Below are 16,299 nucleotides of genomic sequence, written 5' to 3'. Positions count from 1 at the left end.
TGATGCCAACTCTCCTATAGCACTCTACATGCATTTCCTCCATGCAGTTTTAATCATATGGAAGGGAGAACGTGGCTGCGCCTGCTGGTCCCTACCTCCTCCCTCATATTTCCCATTGGCCTTCCCCATGACTACATATCCTGACTGTACAGAATTCCTGATCATGCCAAGAGTGTATGCTTGTGCAGCAGGGTTCCCTTGACATATGTCCCCCCAAATGTGGGGAGGCAGGGCCAGCAGGATTCTCAGTGGCTGGTGCGGCTCTGCTCTCCCCCTTCACATGATTACAATAGGAAATGCCTGAAAATGGCTAGTATTTATATCATCTAGTAAACTTGGTATAGTTGAAATGTGAAGCTAAAGGCTATGTTCCAAAGAATCCATTTATGAGACATTCAGGAGAACCATCTACACAGCCAGATCTTGGTTAAAGACCAAGTAATTATTTAGCTATAGAACTACTCACACACACACACACACACACGAAAAACCAAGAAATACCTTATAACCATGCAAAAGGTTCATTTGGATCCTGGTCTTGTTACACCAAAAAGGCTCTTTTACATCTGGAGGAAACTCCAATAACACCAGATGGGAAACCAGAAAATATAAGACAACACCTTTATTGATTATCTTTTGCAAAAGAGAGACTAGGTATATTCGGCTCCTGCCTGAAAACCAGTCTAAAACATAGTTACAAAGGTACGAGTGATATATGCCTTCAAGCCCTCCTAAAACAGCCCCTCCTTCTTGTTAGTAACTTTCTCAGGCTTCTCCATTGTTTTGCATTGAGCTAACGTCCTGGCCTTGATCACTCAGCCATGCTGTCCCTACCTCCCCCTGGCGCTGTGCATTCCAGTGAGCCACTATCTATTTAGAATAGTATCTTGTTACATGGGGGGGAAGGCTAGCATTCAAGTATCAAACACCAACTGAACATTTAGCATTCACATGCACCTTGGAATTTTGTTTTCCTGGTTCTATGTTATCTCAAGTTAACACATTCTATGCTGTGTCAAATTAACACTACATATACTATAATTCCCAAACTATGCCTGTTAGCATCACAGTCTAACTTTATAAAATACATCTTTCTTCTGGAGGGAATGGGGCATTGACTGAGTTGTAGCTACTGAAAAATGAGTTACACTTCTTTTTAACTGCAGGGTAAACTTGGTGTTCCCGGATTGCCAGGATATCCAGGAAGACAAGGCCCAAAGGTAAACTAGCTCTCCAACTTTGAAAAATGTACAGTATTGATGAGCAGTCTGCAGATGTGCTAAGTTGATTGTTACAGTTTTGTTGTTATTTGGAACATTAGTTTAAAGCAGATGCTGGATATTCAAATGTAATTATACTGAACTCCAAAAGTTATATACATTTTCCTGACAACTCCTTATTGGAAGTCTAGTTCAATAATGTAATTCAGTGTTGATGCCCTAACCATGATGATCATATTGATTTGGCACACTAACATTCATGCAGATACAGATCTGGGATTTGGCAACCTGCTTCTATAGGCCACAGTGACCATGTAAACAAATAACCTACAACTTGATGAGGTTGATATCAACCATGTTCACTCACAAAATTACTCACTCAAAAACCATTGGCAGTGATATAATACTCTCCACGCATCTGAATCATTGATTGTAAAGTGATTGGATTTTTTTATGTCATTCTGGTTCATCATACCTCTTCACTGGGCACCTTCTTCGTTTCTGGTTTATAACTTTGTGTAATCTATACTTCTAGAAAAGGAAAGCATAGACAAAAGCAAAACAGAGAGCATTATGTACTGTATTGTATATTGGTACAATGAGGTACAAGGTAATGCTCATCCATAATAAATATTGCTTTTTTATTTCTGTGAATTTATGTTCCTGTACATAAAACAATTATTTTTAAAAAAGCAGAGACCTCAATCCCTGTGAACTCTGCCTGCAGTCCCTGTTATATGCATGCAGGTTGCATTGATTTCAACAGTAGCTGCACTCGATGAAACTATGGCTGTGAACACACTAGTCGCCACAGCAAACCATTTCCATTAGCCACACCTGGAGGGGGAACGGGTTGATCTGCCAATCAGTTGCAAAATCTCTTTGAAGCTGAATTTGAAAAAAATATACTCAAGCTGCTCCCCCCCCCTCAGGTTTTACAGTAAAAAGGGGTGGGGTTTGACTAGCGTCATGTGCTCCCGTTTTCAGAAGAGAGAGATGGTGACACACTGGAACCAGCAGAACAGTAAGTATGTTTCTACCCTATGAGAAGCAAAACTTCTGCTGACTTCACTCATTCATAAAGACTAAGCTCTGGATCCTACAAAGAGCTGTGTTCGCTACACCAGTTCTGATGCAACAGTTTGAGCTCACGTTATTACATTTGGAAGTCATCCCTGGAGCATTCACATGTGAAAAACCTAAAATCAGAATTGGCAATCAAATTTTTCAGCAGCTGTTTCCAGAAGGAGAATCTAACAGTAACCTAAGACCTGAGTCAGTATCATATCATTCCTGCAAGGATGATACGGGGCTTGTCCACACTGGAGTTCACTGTGTGTTTGCAGCTGTTTGCGTTCCCATTTAATTTAATTACCCTCAAACAACACCAGTCTTGATGCTTTCCCCCTGTAAATTCAGTTTTACCCGATATAGGGATAGTTGGGGAAAATCTGGCTCCATACTGCTCAACTTGGGGTGGCAGACTATTTGTTTCAGTGTTTTTCTGGGGGTGGATCAGTTGTCACTTTCTGCTACTTCCCTTTCCACACCCACTACTTCCTGCATGCTTTCATGTCTTTTCTGGCTGCGTTCGTAACTTTTTCCAGTGCACTCCTGAACACTATCTATCTATTTCTTTTGATCCCCCAGATTTGTGCAAAAAGAAAAAAGAAAATCTGCACAAACAAGCCATATAAAAAATGTCTACATTTGGAAGGAAACACATTTTAATGCACACAGGTCAAACAACTTTACACATGCCCAGTTCGCTCACAAAAGAAAGGAGTGGGAATATCAATTTAGAAGGCGGGACAACAAATAAACTTCAGGATTGAACCAACACACACTGGAACGCCCACTGGTATGGCTAGAAAATACCAGCTTTCCAGCTTGAATTGAACCCACTGTGTGGACCACTGTAACAAAATTTGAAGGTAGAATTAGTGTCTTTGCAGCAAGATACTGCTCTCATGCAGACAAGCCCATAGACGATCAGTTCTGATGGAAGTTTTCCAAATGTGCAGTGCTTCCATGATGACTTCCAAAAGCTTGAAACAGTACATCAGACTCAGCCCCAATGTGCATCTTTGGATGTGATCCCAGTCTATTAAATCCATGGAGGTTTTGACATTTACTTTGAGGCACAATCCTCCAGTATGTTCTTCATCAGAAGCCGCATGGAAACAAATGAAAGGACTGGAATCATAGTAGGTTTCATGTCCTGGATAAAGAGCAACTTTATATGCAGCTAGTAGTACTAATAATCTATTCTTTGTTCTAAGGGGAGGGGGAGAGAAATGTATTGCAGAGAGGAAAAAAGGAGACTTTGGCAAGGGAGGATGCATATACAATGCTGCTCCCAGTCTGTTTACTGTGGTTAACAGGGAGTCAGTATAACATATGTGACAGTACAATACATATAAAAAGCCCATCTGCTGGGATTCACACTTTAAGCTACTAGTTTTATCTGTATGTGTGTAGATTATGCAAAGTATCATTGCTAATACATTTAAGAAATAATATTGTTTTAAATTGTAAAGTAACATTGATTTTTCTTAGCCTTTTTAATATTGGGAGTCTGTGTTTATTTTTCATTTCACCTGGGTGAACTCCAAGTTATTTTTTTTTCAGTAAACACTCTGTGTTAATGCAATATACTGTTACTGCTAAGGAAAATATTCATCAAGAATATTCATCTCTCAAAGAAGGCCTTTGATGCATTGGCCTTTTAACCAAAATGCCGGAGATTTCAGTCTTCTCTTTTTGTCTGTCGCTGCTTCAAAACTCTCTCTGGAAATTTCTTAAGATCAAAGAGATTTTCCTTTATTCAGAAGCATGAACACAAATTACATACACACTTCAAAGAAAACGTGTGGTCTTCCCACCACCACCCCGCAAAAAAACACAGATGCCAGTGTGAATTTTGCTAAGCTAAATCTTCATTATATTAAAAGTGAAATTAGTTTGCCACCATTGATCTTGTTTTAATATTAGCATCAAAGTAGATTAATAGCTGCAGGACATAACATTATGAATTTATGGATGGGCCTCCTAATTATACGGACCTGCTCCATTGAGTAGCCACAATATCAAAGTGGTGCTAGTGTATCCCTAGTTGCAATCCTTTGCTCCCCTGACAGCAATCAAAAGCACAAGAATAGCAGTAAAAACAAAAGCTTAGAAAAAATGGCTGCTTTCACACTGCACTTTATTCCATTACTCTGACAATTTCTTGCTTCGTAATTTGTGCATTTTATTTGATCTTTCACACAACATAAAAGCTAGTTCCAGAAAACTAGTGGAATATAGTGGAAGTTTAGCACTCATTCCATGATAAATGATTCCAGAAATAATGTTTGTAAGCTTGGCAACCCAGAAAATCATGGGAGTTTTGTGCTAGCTGCAGCCGCTCATGTTGCAGCCATTCTGGCATGGCAGTGTGTTCCTGCCCTTTAGGTGCACATCAATATTTTTTGCCTTTTTTTGTTTTTTTGACTAACAAAAATTGTACCAGTATTACAGCAATTCATCACCATCCTGAGGGATGATTCTGCTTAGCAGTGTCAGGAGCAACTTTGATGATGATGATGGTGATGATGTCAGAACTTCTCAGGGACCTAGTCATCGTTTTCTTTCCCCCAGAATGCTTAAGATGCCAGGGTTTTGAGTGGTAGTTGCCATTTTTTTTGTGGCAGCCACCACAAAATATTGTGTGACTCTGTGTCTGGAGAATTCTGGGGAAGAGAAAATAGCTCCATGGCTGTCAAGAGAGCAGCTGTGCCATGGCCACTGCTGCCTGTTGCAATGCCCCCTCCCCCCATCACACACACACAAAGAAAAATTAAGGAAGGTGCCACTAGCACTGCTAAGGGTTCCCTCCACCCCAATGGAGGCAAATTCAGTTTACCATCCCTCATGAAATTAGAAAAGTCATCCCTCTGTTCGGGTACTCATTTAATGTCTCCCTGCACAAAAAAACACACACAAAAATCTATATTTGTTTTTCTCAGCCCTAGTACATACTAGTCCTGATACTTAAGGTCAGGAGCCAAAGATACTCGCTAATCAAATGTTTTCAGTTAATCTTACTGCCTGGAATAACATCAAAGATTGTGTAACAGACTAGTCAGTGGGCCCCATCCTTCTTATTTGCTACTTGTATATAGATAAAACATATAAATGTACTTCCTTCAAGTCGATTCCGACTTATGGCTACCCTGTGAATAGGGTTTTCATGGTAAGCGGTTTTCAGAGGGGGTTTACCATTGCCTCCCTCTGAGGCTGAGAGGCAGTGACTGGCCCAAGGTCACCCAGTGAGCTTCATGGCTGTGTGGGGATTCGAACCCTGGTCTCCTAGGTTGTAGTCCAACACCTTAACCACTACACCACACTGGCTCTCTCTCTATAGATAGATAGATATAAATATAGACTTACACACACACCATATATACTTTATCTACAACTATCAGATCTGTCTGTTTGTCTGTCTATCTAATCTACATAAAAATGCCTAAATGGTGTACAATTTAAAAACATGAAACTCAACATAACATAGAACAAAAATTAAATACAAGATAAAATTGTAACATCATGTCCAGTAATACATCTCATGGTTGGATCAAGCTGCAAAGAATGCCTGCAGAATTTTTTTTTAAAGTCTTCAGCAAGCATCTTAAACAATTCTTTCAGATTTGACCGTTCATTTTTTATGGAATAAAATTACATCCAGTATAGCAGTCTTAAACCCAGTGATAGTCTTAAACCCAATGATGCTGCCCTCTACTTCTGCAGATGTTAGAATTCCCTTCTCACATTATATCTGCAATAAGCATATTCTTCCAGTGTACAGACAACATATGAAATTGTTGGTAGCTGTAGGTTTCACTGGTTGGCTGGAGGTTGCAGACAACTGACTCCCCACAAAATTAAGTTTTTTTTAAAAAAAGTTTTTTTAAGGTTTTTTTAAAAAATGTTTTTTTAAGGTTTTTTTTTAAAAAAGTTATTGCATGGCTTTTTTCAAGTTATCCAACTCCATTAGTTCCAACTCCACCAGTTTATCTTTATGCAACTGTTTCTTTATAGTTTGGGGAATACTTACACATGTATTAATAAAATATTTATAATGACTATGTTGGGTACTAATGCCCTTTTCCCTAAATTGCCCATAGAAATTGTATAATGTGAACTCTTCTGCAGCAGTCAGGGTAAAAAAAATGTTTCATAGCAGTAGATGCAGCAGGTTAACTTCTGATCATGAATATTCTTTTATCAGTCTTCCTATAGTTCCATATCCAAAGCCAATTATTATTTCCCATCAAGTATTATCTACCCATTAAGAAAACAAATTGTGTATAGGTCTTTATTATTATTATTTCTTTGAGCTTCATCTTTTAGCCATTTTTACTGAATTTTGCTAGCAATTATTGTAATGAGACATTAGAAGTATTTCTGCTTATAAAATTGTCATTATTTTCAAACAGATTTTCTTCTGAGTTCAGCTAAAAATAAACACGTCTTTGATGTTCTCTATTGTTATGAACACTGTTTTCAAGTTACTGGAAAACCAGGGCTAGTTGTGTATCCAAAACTAATTTAAAAAATCCAGAAAAATCCAATGGCCTCCTTATTTTGTAGGTGTGTTCATGCTTGCACATGTACACATGCGTGCATAATCAGACGTGATAGAAATGAAAGACCTACTCAATTACTGGAAATTACTTTCCTTTTGGCCTTGTTTGTTTCTATTTGTTCTAAAAGCCCCTTTCTATGGGGGCACCTGTTCTTTGCTTGAGGTATATTATTGTCTGTATGGTATAGATTGATGTGCAGATTGGTGACAACAGATTTGTACTGGATATGCATCTGAGCCACACCCATTCTATAATTCTATAGCGCTTATTTCTACTGATAATGGGAGATATATAATGCTGTGTGAATGGAATGGTATAGACTCATGCAACAGGACTTCCACCCCCTCTCCACCCCTCAACCCCTCCCCACATCTGCTCCAGAGGGTACCCTAATTCTCTGGAGCAGCTTTTGACTATGCACAGAGGATAAAAGGTTGTGTTGTGCTAGCCAGGGCTGTGGAGTTGGTACGCCAAACCTTCACCTCCGACTCTGACTCCTCTGTTTTTCTACTGTCCGACTCTGACTCCACCCAAAATTGCTTCCAACTCCACAGCCCTGGAAAGGGCTGTAAATGTCTTTTTAAATTGGAAGCTCTCATAGGAGCATTTTTATCGCTGCCTGAATATGCGCTGATCTTGGCATCACAGCATTTGTCTTCATCTGGGTCCTTTGTCATACAATGACACACAAAATGTTTTCCATCTTGAGTTATGGTGAAATGCTCAACTACAGCTGACTTCATGGGAAGCTTCTTTGACATTTTGAATTTATATTTTAAAAAAGTTGTCAATCAAAATTTATTTTGAAGTCGGAGTCGGTACATTTCTACCGACTCCAACTCCACCCAAAATTGCTTCCGACTCCACTACTCCGACTCCGACTCCATAGCCCTGGTGCTAGCAGAAGTCCATTCTGCCAGAGGGTGGATATTACCGAGTGAGTTTATTTGTCATTAGGTTGTTTTGAAGTAGTTTAAAATGATACTGCTCTTAATGTTTTAATGCATTCCAGACATGAAGCATTATGGTAAGCTACCAAGCAACCATCTATCAATAACCATGTTCATACCAATTGTTATATTATTTCAACTGAATTATATAATGCTGCAATGCACTCTATGTTGCTTATAGGTATCTCAGAGGTAGAGCCTATGCTTTGCATGCAGAAGGTCCCAGGCTCAACCTCTGGCATCTCCAGCTAGGATTGGGGGAGACTCCTAACTAAATCCCTGGAAAGCTACTGCCACTCAGTGTCAAAAATACTGAGCCCAATGAATCTGTGATCTGTCTCAGTATAAGGCAGTTTCCTGTATTCTGTGCATCCTATGGGGCCTCTAATCTGAACTGTTGGAACTTGGTGTTGTGGTGTGGCCATTGAAAGTTAAGCACTTGCTTGCTGGCACAATAATTGAGATTGGTCCAATAAACTGATTTGTAATTGGCTGAATAATGGATAGCCCTACTGAACCTTTTAGGATCCTCATGATATATCACTGGTGGACTCCCAGCTATGGCCTGCTCCTCCTAGGGAGGCTTGTCCGGCACCCACATTTTTCTCTTTGGGGAACTGTGTTAAGAATTTTGTTCACCCAGGCCTTTAAAGCCTGTGGTACAGTTGGTAATTCATACATATGTACTGGATGGTTTTCATTCTGTGTCTTATGCAGTGTTTTATTGTGCTGGTTTTGCATGTGGGTTTTTCGGCTAGTTTATTATGGTTTTATTGTTGCATGACATTGTTATGTTGTTGTTTTTTGTATGTCTAGAGAAATTATTTGATATGCTATTATAATCCATAGTGAGCAAATGATGCATCAGGTGTCTGAGCTGTTGCTATCCAGTCAATCCAATTGGTGAGCACGTGGAATAGTACCTTTTCAGCAATGACATCACAATTGTGGGGTTTGATCCGAAGTAGTATCAGGCAATGACCCTCCGTGGCGCAGAGTGGTAAGCGGTGGTAACGCAGCCAAAGCTCTGCTCACAGCCGGAGTTCGATTCCAATGGAAGGAGGAAGTCGAATCTCCGGTAAAAGGGGTCGAGGTCCACTCAGCCATCCATCTATCCGTGGTCGGTAAAATGAGTACCCAGCATATGCTGGGGGGTAAAGAAAGGCCGGGGAAGGAACTGGCAATCCCACCCCATATATACGGTCTGCCTAGTAAACATCGCAAGACATCACCCTAAGAGTCGGAAACGACTCGCACTGTAAGTGCGGGGACACCTTTACCTTTAGTATCAGGCAATCCCATTCCTCTATACTTTTAAATAGGCCGTAAAGACTCACCTTTTCACCATGGCCGATAGGAATTAATTATGACCTGGGCTGCAGAATTCATTTTGTGATCATAAGAATTAGACTGAGTTATTGTTGTTGTAAGGTTTATGGTGGCTTTTAACGCTGCTTTGAAGGAAACGGATGTTTAATGTTTTTAATTATTTAATATATTGTATTGTATATGTGTTGATATATAGTCAACTGCTTTTGAGGGGGCTTTTTAAAAAAAATTGCTTGAAAAGCAACTTAGAAGTTATTAAATAAATAGGTTTTAAATAAACCATGTATTTGTGCTTTCCCCCTCTACAGGGCTCTACTGGGTTCCCTGGGTTTTCAGGTGCCAATGGAGAGAAAGGTGCAAGGGTATGATATAGTGTTTTTCATAATGTATTTTACTAATATGTAGAGTTCATTGCCAAGTGAATTCAAGGAATATTTAACCATTAATGCTATAAGAATATTGTCCATATTTGATAGTGACCAAAATGTAGAAAGAATAAAAAGACTGTTGCTGAAGAAGATTAAATAGTGATTTTCCCACAGGGAAATTTCCTCTTCAGTTTTCTGTTATTACCACCGTCAAAACAATGTGAAGCTCCATAAAAGGAGGGGATCCTCATTCATTCCAGTATTAACCGTGTTCACATGTCTATGTATGTCATTTGATTTTGGGGCAGATAAAATATAATCTGAGAGCCAAAATTTAATGAGCAAGATTTTTTAAAAAATGAAAGTAGTATCAAGTGAAGGCTGATAATTAGGAGGATCACAGCAAGCATGGGGGGGATTTAACTCTTTCTTTCCTTGGTAAAAGTCCTTCTGTGAAGCTGGTGTTTGCTTTTGGGTGGAAGTCCCCCATAGGCACCAGTGAGTTATCTCTCCCCACCCTCCTGCAAATACCAGCTTCAGAGTAGGAATCTACCTCAGAATTTTAGTAGGGGAAGAAAGAATTAAGTCACCCTGTCACACCTACTGCATTCCCCATAATTATCAGGGTGCCCTAGCTGATCCAGTTTTCATTTTTAAAAACCTGTATGTGAAATGCAAAGATGCATTTAACGTCACATCTGGTGTGCCCTGACTCCATTGAAAAGCCCTTATGTTTGAAATGGCAGGGAAGCAACATGAAGGTGGCATGATATCTGTGACGGCCCCTCCTTGCCTCATGCGAGTCCCCACTAGATGCTGCCAGCACCTAATGATGAAAAGACATCTGTGAAACCAGCCCATTGTCTGACAGAAAAGTATAAATAAAGCAGCAAACACATGGAACTTTTGACGGTTTTTCCGGAGGCGCTTAAACTTGGGATCATATGCACTGGGTGGGCTGGCATCACCTTTCTCCTCAAGCATCTGGTGCTGAGTATTTAGTAAGGAAGTATACAGTGGAATGGGGGGTGGGGAGGGGGGAGTAAACAGCTGAGAGTTCCTTCTATATCCTGTGAATTATCAAGCCCGACTGCAGTTCATCCTTAAGGGGATTTCTCTTGAAATCTCTGTGCATTCTAATTTACCAGTACTCTTCTTTTATTTACAAAAAAACCCACGCCAAACAATCTCCAGTCAAATAGGCAACAATATAGCAAACATGCTGAAGATTACATATTTAAATGGATGTAAAAAGTCAAGACGTATCTGCTTTGTTTATTTAAAGCTGGTGGGTGGAATCTGTAATGCAGAGTCTGCAAGCTCTAGAAGGTCACTGCATCACTATCTATAAAGCTCAACTGGATGTGGCTGATCACTTGTGGTAGGAACGTGATGAAGTTATCAAAGGGGAAAGGATGGCTTGAAAATAGTGCTTGATGGCAGCTTAGTGTGTCATTAAGTAAAACTGAAGTAATGTATGTCATTACTTTGGCTACCCCTCCATTTTATTTAACACAAAAACAGGTGTGCAGATTCACCGGATTAAATATGAAGCTGATGAGAGAGAATTGGATTTCCAGCATCCTTGCAAGATTATGATATTCTTCCCCTGCCCACTCCAGTAATTGTTTAGTTCAGTGAATAGCAATTCCCCCCCCCCTTTTTACTTACAGCTAGGAATGCCAATGGAGGTTTCCTTTGAAATACAAACAGCTTCAGATAGGTGTTTTTTGCCAGGACTGCAACAGGGAGAGAAAGAGTTAAACTTTCTCTCCTCACTGCCCCCCATTGTCCCAAGAGTGCTCAAGGTTCCCCAGAACTGTTATTTGCCTAACAAGAAACATGCATGCTAATTGCATTCGCACAATTATGGGTCTCGTTGAGCCCCAAGACTGATGTTTTTATCAATTACAAAAAAATGCATCCGTTCAGCTGACCTGAATCTGTAGCCATAGAGGTTTGGGGCCCATTGTTGCCTGCAATTATCTGTTATCATCTCAGGTTCCCTAGGCTGGGGGTGGAAGTGAGATGTGGCTCTCAAGGCCTCTTTTTCTGGCCCTTGGAACTGTCTCTAGGCCAAGCCCCCTCCTCCGATCACACTCTTCCTGCTCACTCCTGTAGTGGCTGGAATATATCCTTGAATTGTGATCATGGATGGAGGATGGAATGATGTGGAGGGTGGGGTGATATGAAAAAACTCTCACTTCTGCATGCCTGCATGTGCAAAGGTAAGGGTCACATCCATTTCTCCACCCACCTTTGCCTCTGGCCCCTTCCAGATGGCTGCCCAGAAGGGAATGCAGCCCTCGAGCTGAAAACAGCTCCTCACCTCTGCCTAATAAGTTCCCAACCTCACCCGCTTCCTACCAGCAGAGTGTCTGCTTACTCATTGCACTCACAATCATACATTTGATGAAAAGGGCCCTCTTGAAGTGGGCATTAATGGATTATATACTGAGGGAAGGCGCTTTGAAGCTGCTACCTGACTCCACTGAACTCAGGGCAAGGATTGCCGTTCTTTTAATGATCCTTTTCAAAACTCAGGCAGGGAAACATCAGATGCAATCCATGGGGAAGTTCTTTTGTGCATGACTCATTGATATGAAGGACAGCACAACGCTCTTGTATGCCTTCCATTCATTTCAATGGGGGTTGCAAGGAAATGTTTTCAAATGAATTGTGCCTGGAGAGATCTCTGCTGTATATGGCAATAGTCAAGTATAAATAATAAAACTCACATTTATAAGCAAATGAATACCTGGGGGTATTTTGGTTTTAGTCGTTTCAAATTGGGGCAGGGGGAGGAGTTAGATTTTGATGATGATGCAATTTCATATCTCAGTTCTAGTAACTGAATCAGACTGTGCTTCTCAAATCCCCAAGCTTCAGAATGTGCAATGGGAGCCCTCGGGAGGGAAGATCATTTGAGGAAACAAACAAGGCAGCCCAGATCAATCAACAAGAAGGCAGAAACATACAGAGCCAAGGAGGGGAGGTTCGGGTAGCTGTAAAAACTAATACAAATTATGAAGATGAAGTAAGCTTCTTTTCTAACACACAGAGATACAGACACACATCCATAAATGCAATAGCAAAATGAATATAGTAACACTGAACTACAAAAATGCACATACAATGTTGTTGTGTTCCTGCTGGGCCACCATGCTGCTGGGCATGCAGCAGTTTATCCAGGTTGTAAACTCCAAGGTAACAGCCTACTACGCAAAATCATTTCAAATGGAAGGAAAGTTCCTCATAAAAAGAAACTGGAGTCTGGTATGCCTGAATCTAAATGAGAAGCTTTTGATTTAGGGTGGACATACTGAGCAAGCATTTTCTAGTTACAGTAATGCAGGCAACTAAGGGCATTTGCAGGGGAGCTTTGGCATACGGTAGGAGGGTTCTTGGTTCTCTTCACTTGCCATTTCTTCTTTGCTATCTCTCCCCTGGTCTCTTTCTTTCTTGCCTTGGAAGAAATAAATGAGTGGAGAGAAAATGGAGGGGGCATCTGGGATGAAGAGATTGCAGGGGGAGTGCTGGCAAGTAGGGGAAGGTTCAAGCACTCACTGCAGTCTACCCAATCTCTTCTGTAAATGCACCCTGCTGCTCCCACCTTAGTGTTATGTTTCCCCTGTCATTTGTAGTTATGTCCTTTAAGAAAAAGAGGTAAATATTTAAAGGCGCTATTTATTAAACTTTAAATGTAAAGGAGGTAGTTAGACATCCCATATAGCGTTTGATCCCTAGCAGAGTTCTGTTCTGCCCCTTTGAAACAGCAAAACTTTCTTCTCAAGCAAAACAACAACAAACAAACACTGAATGCTAAGCATAATTTGTATGAATTTTCTTTGGCAGGGCTTGCACGGCAAACCAGGCCCAAGGGGACAACGAGGACCCACAGTATGTACTATGAATTTCCGTGCTTCCCCTTCATATTACCTTGTGCATTTCCATATTAATTGCTATCCTTGTGGTATTTGGAAGTTTTCCTTTTTATTCTTCTCTACGGTTATGCCCAATAATAAAAATTACAAATTGCATCTTTTTTGCAACACAATAGGGACCACGCGGGTCAAGGGGCGCAAGAGGCCCAACTGGCAAACCTGGCCCAAAGGTAATTTGACAGAACCTAGGAAACAGTATCACAGCCAGCTCTTCCTTTTAATGCAAACCTCCTTTTCATCTCTGAATGATTTGTTCTTTTCCAGGGGACTGCTGGCAATGACGGACCTCCTGGCCCACCAGGTGAAAGGGTATGCAAGGAGCAATTTATATTTCAGTTGTATCCCTCTTTCCCAAATCAATGCCTTTCAAGAGTCCTCTCTGGTTGGAACTGTAAACACACAGATGCAAACAGTATACAAAAATGGAGGGCGTTTTTCTTTCCTGCAAACCAGACATGCGTTTGTGTATACAAACTGATCCTGCAATGTATAAAAGATGGGTTTTACTCTACTTCTGAGTAAAATATTTATATCTTTTATTTTATTTTTCATTTGTCTGATTTATACCCTCTTCAATTTTTCAACATACTAAACTCCATTTTGTCATCCATCCCTTTAAGTTATTTTTGTATTTCTTCCGTTTGTGACTTACCACTTGGAACAAGAGACAACATGTAAAAATGAAGGTTATAATTGATTAACAGCGTAATCTATCTGTGCATGTCTGCTCAAACATAAGTCTCATTGAGTTCAGTGGGACCTATTCTGTGGTAAACGTATATAGGATTGCATCCAGATAGTATGCATTTTAGTTAACAGATTCATTCATCTGTTATGGCAGCAATGCTATGCACACTTACCTGGAAGTAAACCCCACTGAACACAGTGGGATTTACTTCTGAGTTAATATGCATTGGGTTAAATTGTTTATCTGTATAGATTTTCTTAATATGCAAAATACTAATAATACTTTGGGTTGGTCCAGACTACATTAATTGCACTTAGTTCCCATTGAAATCAATGTGACTAAGTGAAGTCCCATTGATTTCAATGATCACTAAATGCAACTAACTTATCTTGGATCTTTTGGATAATATATGTCCTAGCCTTTCAGTAAACATAGCATAATCAGACATGATGAAGGACTGAAGTCAGATCCAGATACAATGTTCTGGGGAATTAGTGAAACTAATCCCCCTAAAAAAATTCAGATTGTCTCTCTTTGTCGGAACCCTAGCTCTGCTGTTGAATTTCAGATATTTGTGGAATGCAGTAAAAACCTTACTCTGGGGGTTGAATTATACCATCACAGGGCTGGTTTTAACTGATAATCTCCCAGATTATTTTCTAATACTGAGAGTACATCCATGTGCAATCTTTCCAATGTATAGTTAGGTAATTTTAGACTCTGGAGTTAATATTCTTATGGGGGACCCAACTTTAGATGGTAATGTGTGTTACTTCATTTACTTCAAAATGTGGTAAGCCAACCCTGCTGTGTTTGAGGGCCCTCCTCCTCATTCTGCTAAGTGGGTACCTGGCCTTCTGAATCAAAGTCCAGCCCAGACAGCTCCACCAAGGCCTCCAATTCACATCAGTTCTACCTGCCCATGTCTTTTCAAAGGGAGCTTCCTCTCCATTGAATGAGGGAGTTCTTGTGGGCAGGCAAGTTCTATGTTGCCGGCAGAGTTTCAACATCTACAAGTAGTTATTATATCAGAACATATTGTGGGATGTGAGGGTTATCTCTGTGATACATCAGACCCAAGATTTATTTATTTATTGTACAATAAATTTATATCCAACCTTTTAAAAAGAAAGTTTTTCACTAGGCAGCACAAAAATACATAATTTAAAAAGCTGTCAGTAACTTTAAAAATATTAAATAAATAGCTATTACTGTGACTTAACATAGATAAGAGGCAGACAGTTAACATGCAACAATATTCATGTCCATAACTCATCCAAGATCACTGGAGGCTCTTGTAGGATGTGTACATTGTGTGCATCGTATACTTTTTATCGTTCTCAAGGAAGTGGACAAAAGGCTGTTGAGATCTAATGTCCATATTAGTCTGTGTTTCCTGTTGTTCTATGTTTAGCATTCCTATCTGTTCCAGATGTTGTTTGTGTAGTTCCATTTTTACCAATAATTCTCACCTAATGCATAGGATACGGTATCGATTCAGGGTTTCATACATCAGAAGATACATCTTGAACTATGTCTGGCATGTAATAAGGAGTCAGTGCAGACATTAGATCATAGATGAATTAGTGGCCTATGTCCACAAGGATGTATGTTGCTGTATTCTTCCGTACAAAATGAAGATTCCAAATGCTTATCATGATTTTGTGAGCTATTAACACAGAGCAGTTTTTAGATATTGATGCCTGTTCACAAGACATTTGGTAAATCATATCAAGAAACTAACACTGTATGTCCTGTGTAGAACTTACCACAGAATCTATTGTCCCTATATCTGTTAACAACGTTTAACTCATCTTTTAAGTTATCCAATGGGAATAATTTTTCTTTCTTTCTTTCTTTCTTTCTTTCTTTCTTTCTTTCTTTCTTTCTTTCTTTCTTTCTTTCTTTCTTTCTTTCTTTCTTTCTTTCTTTCTTTCTTTCTTTCTTTCTTTCTTTCTTTCTTTCTTTCTTTCTTTCTTTCTTTCTTCCTTCCTTCCTTCCTTCCTTCCTTCCTTCCTTCCTTTCAACCTGAAAAATTGTTATTGGTTAACTTTAGTGTGTGTTAATGTGTAGACACTTTCCTAAGAGGTTTTAAGAGTGGCAGGATTTGAGTGTTTTCCCAAGTAAAACTAATTACATTTCTGAAGTGTTTGTGGCTTTCTGAACCCAA

General features: G+C 39.8%; 1 protein-coding gene across 1 annotated transcript in view; it reads left to right on the top strand.

The window, feature by feature from the left end:
- Positions 1-16,299, top strand: part of COL11A1 (collagen type XI alpha 1 chain) — a 352,651-nt gene that overhangs the window by 234,628 nt on the left and 101,724 nt on the right. The window contains exons 31-35 of the mRNA XM_061633852.1: positions 1,167-1,220; positions 9,438-9,491; positions 13,353-13,397; positions 13,558-13,611; positions 13,706-13,750. Of these exons, the coding sequence (XP_061489836.1) occupies positions 1,167-1,220; positions 9,438-9,491; positions 13,353-13,397; positions 13,558-13,611; positions 13,706-13,750 (252 nt within the window). The remainder of the gene's footprint in view (positions 1-1,166; positions 1,221-9,437; positions 9,492-13,352; positions 13,398-13,557; positions 13,612-13,705; positions 13,751-16,299) is intronic.

Source organism: Rhineura floridana, chromosome 6 (genome assembly GCF_030035675.1).
Source record: "Rhineura floridana isolate rRhiFlo1 chromosome 6, rRhiFlo1.hap2, whole genome shotgun sequence".
Lineage (NCBI taxonomy): Eukaryota > Metazoa > Chordata > Lepidosauria > Squamata > Rhineuridae > Rhineura > Rhineura floridana.
The sequence above is the reverse complement of the archived record's forward strand: the minus strand, read 5'-3'. Positions and strand labels throughout refer to the sequence as shown.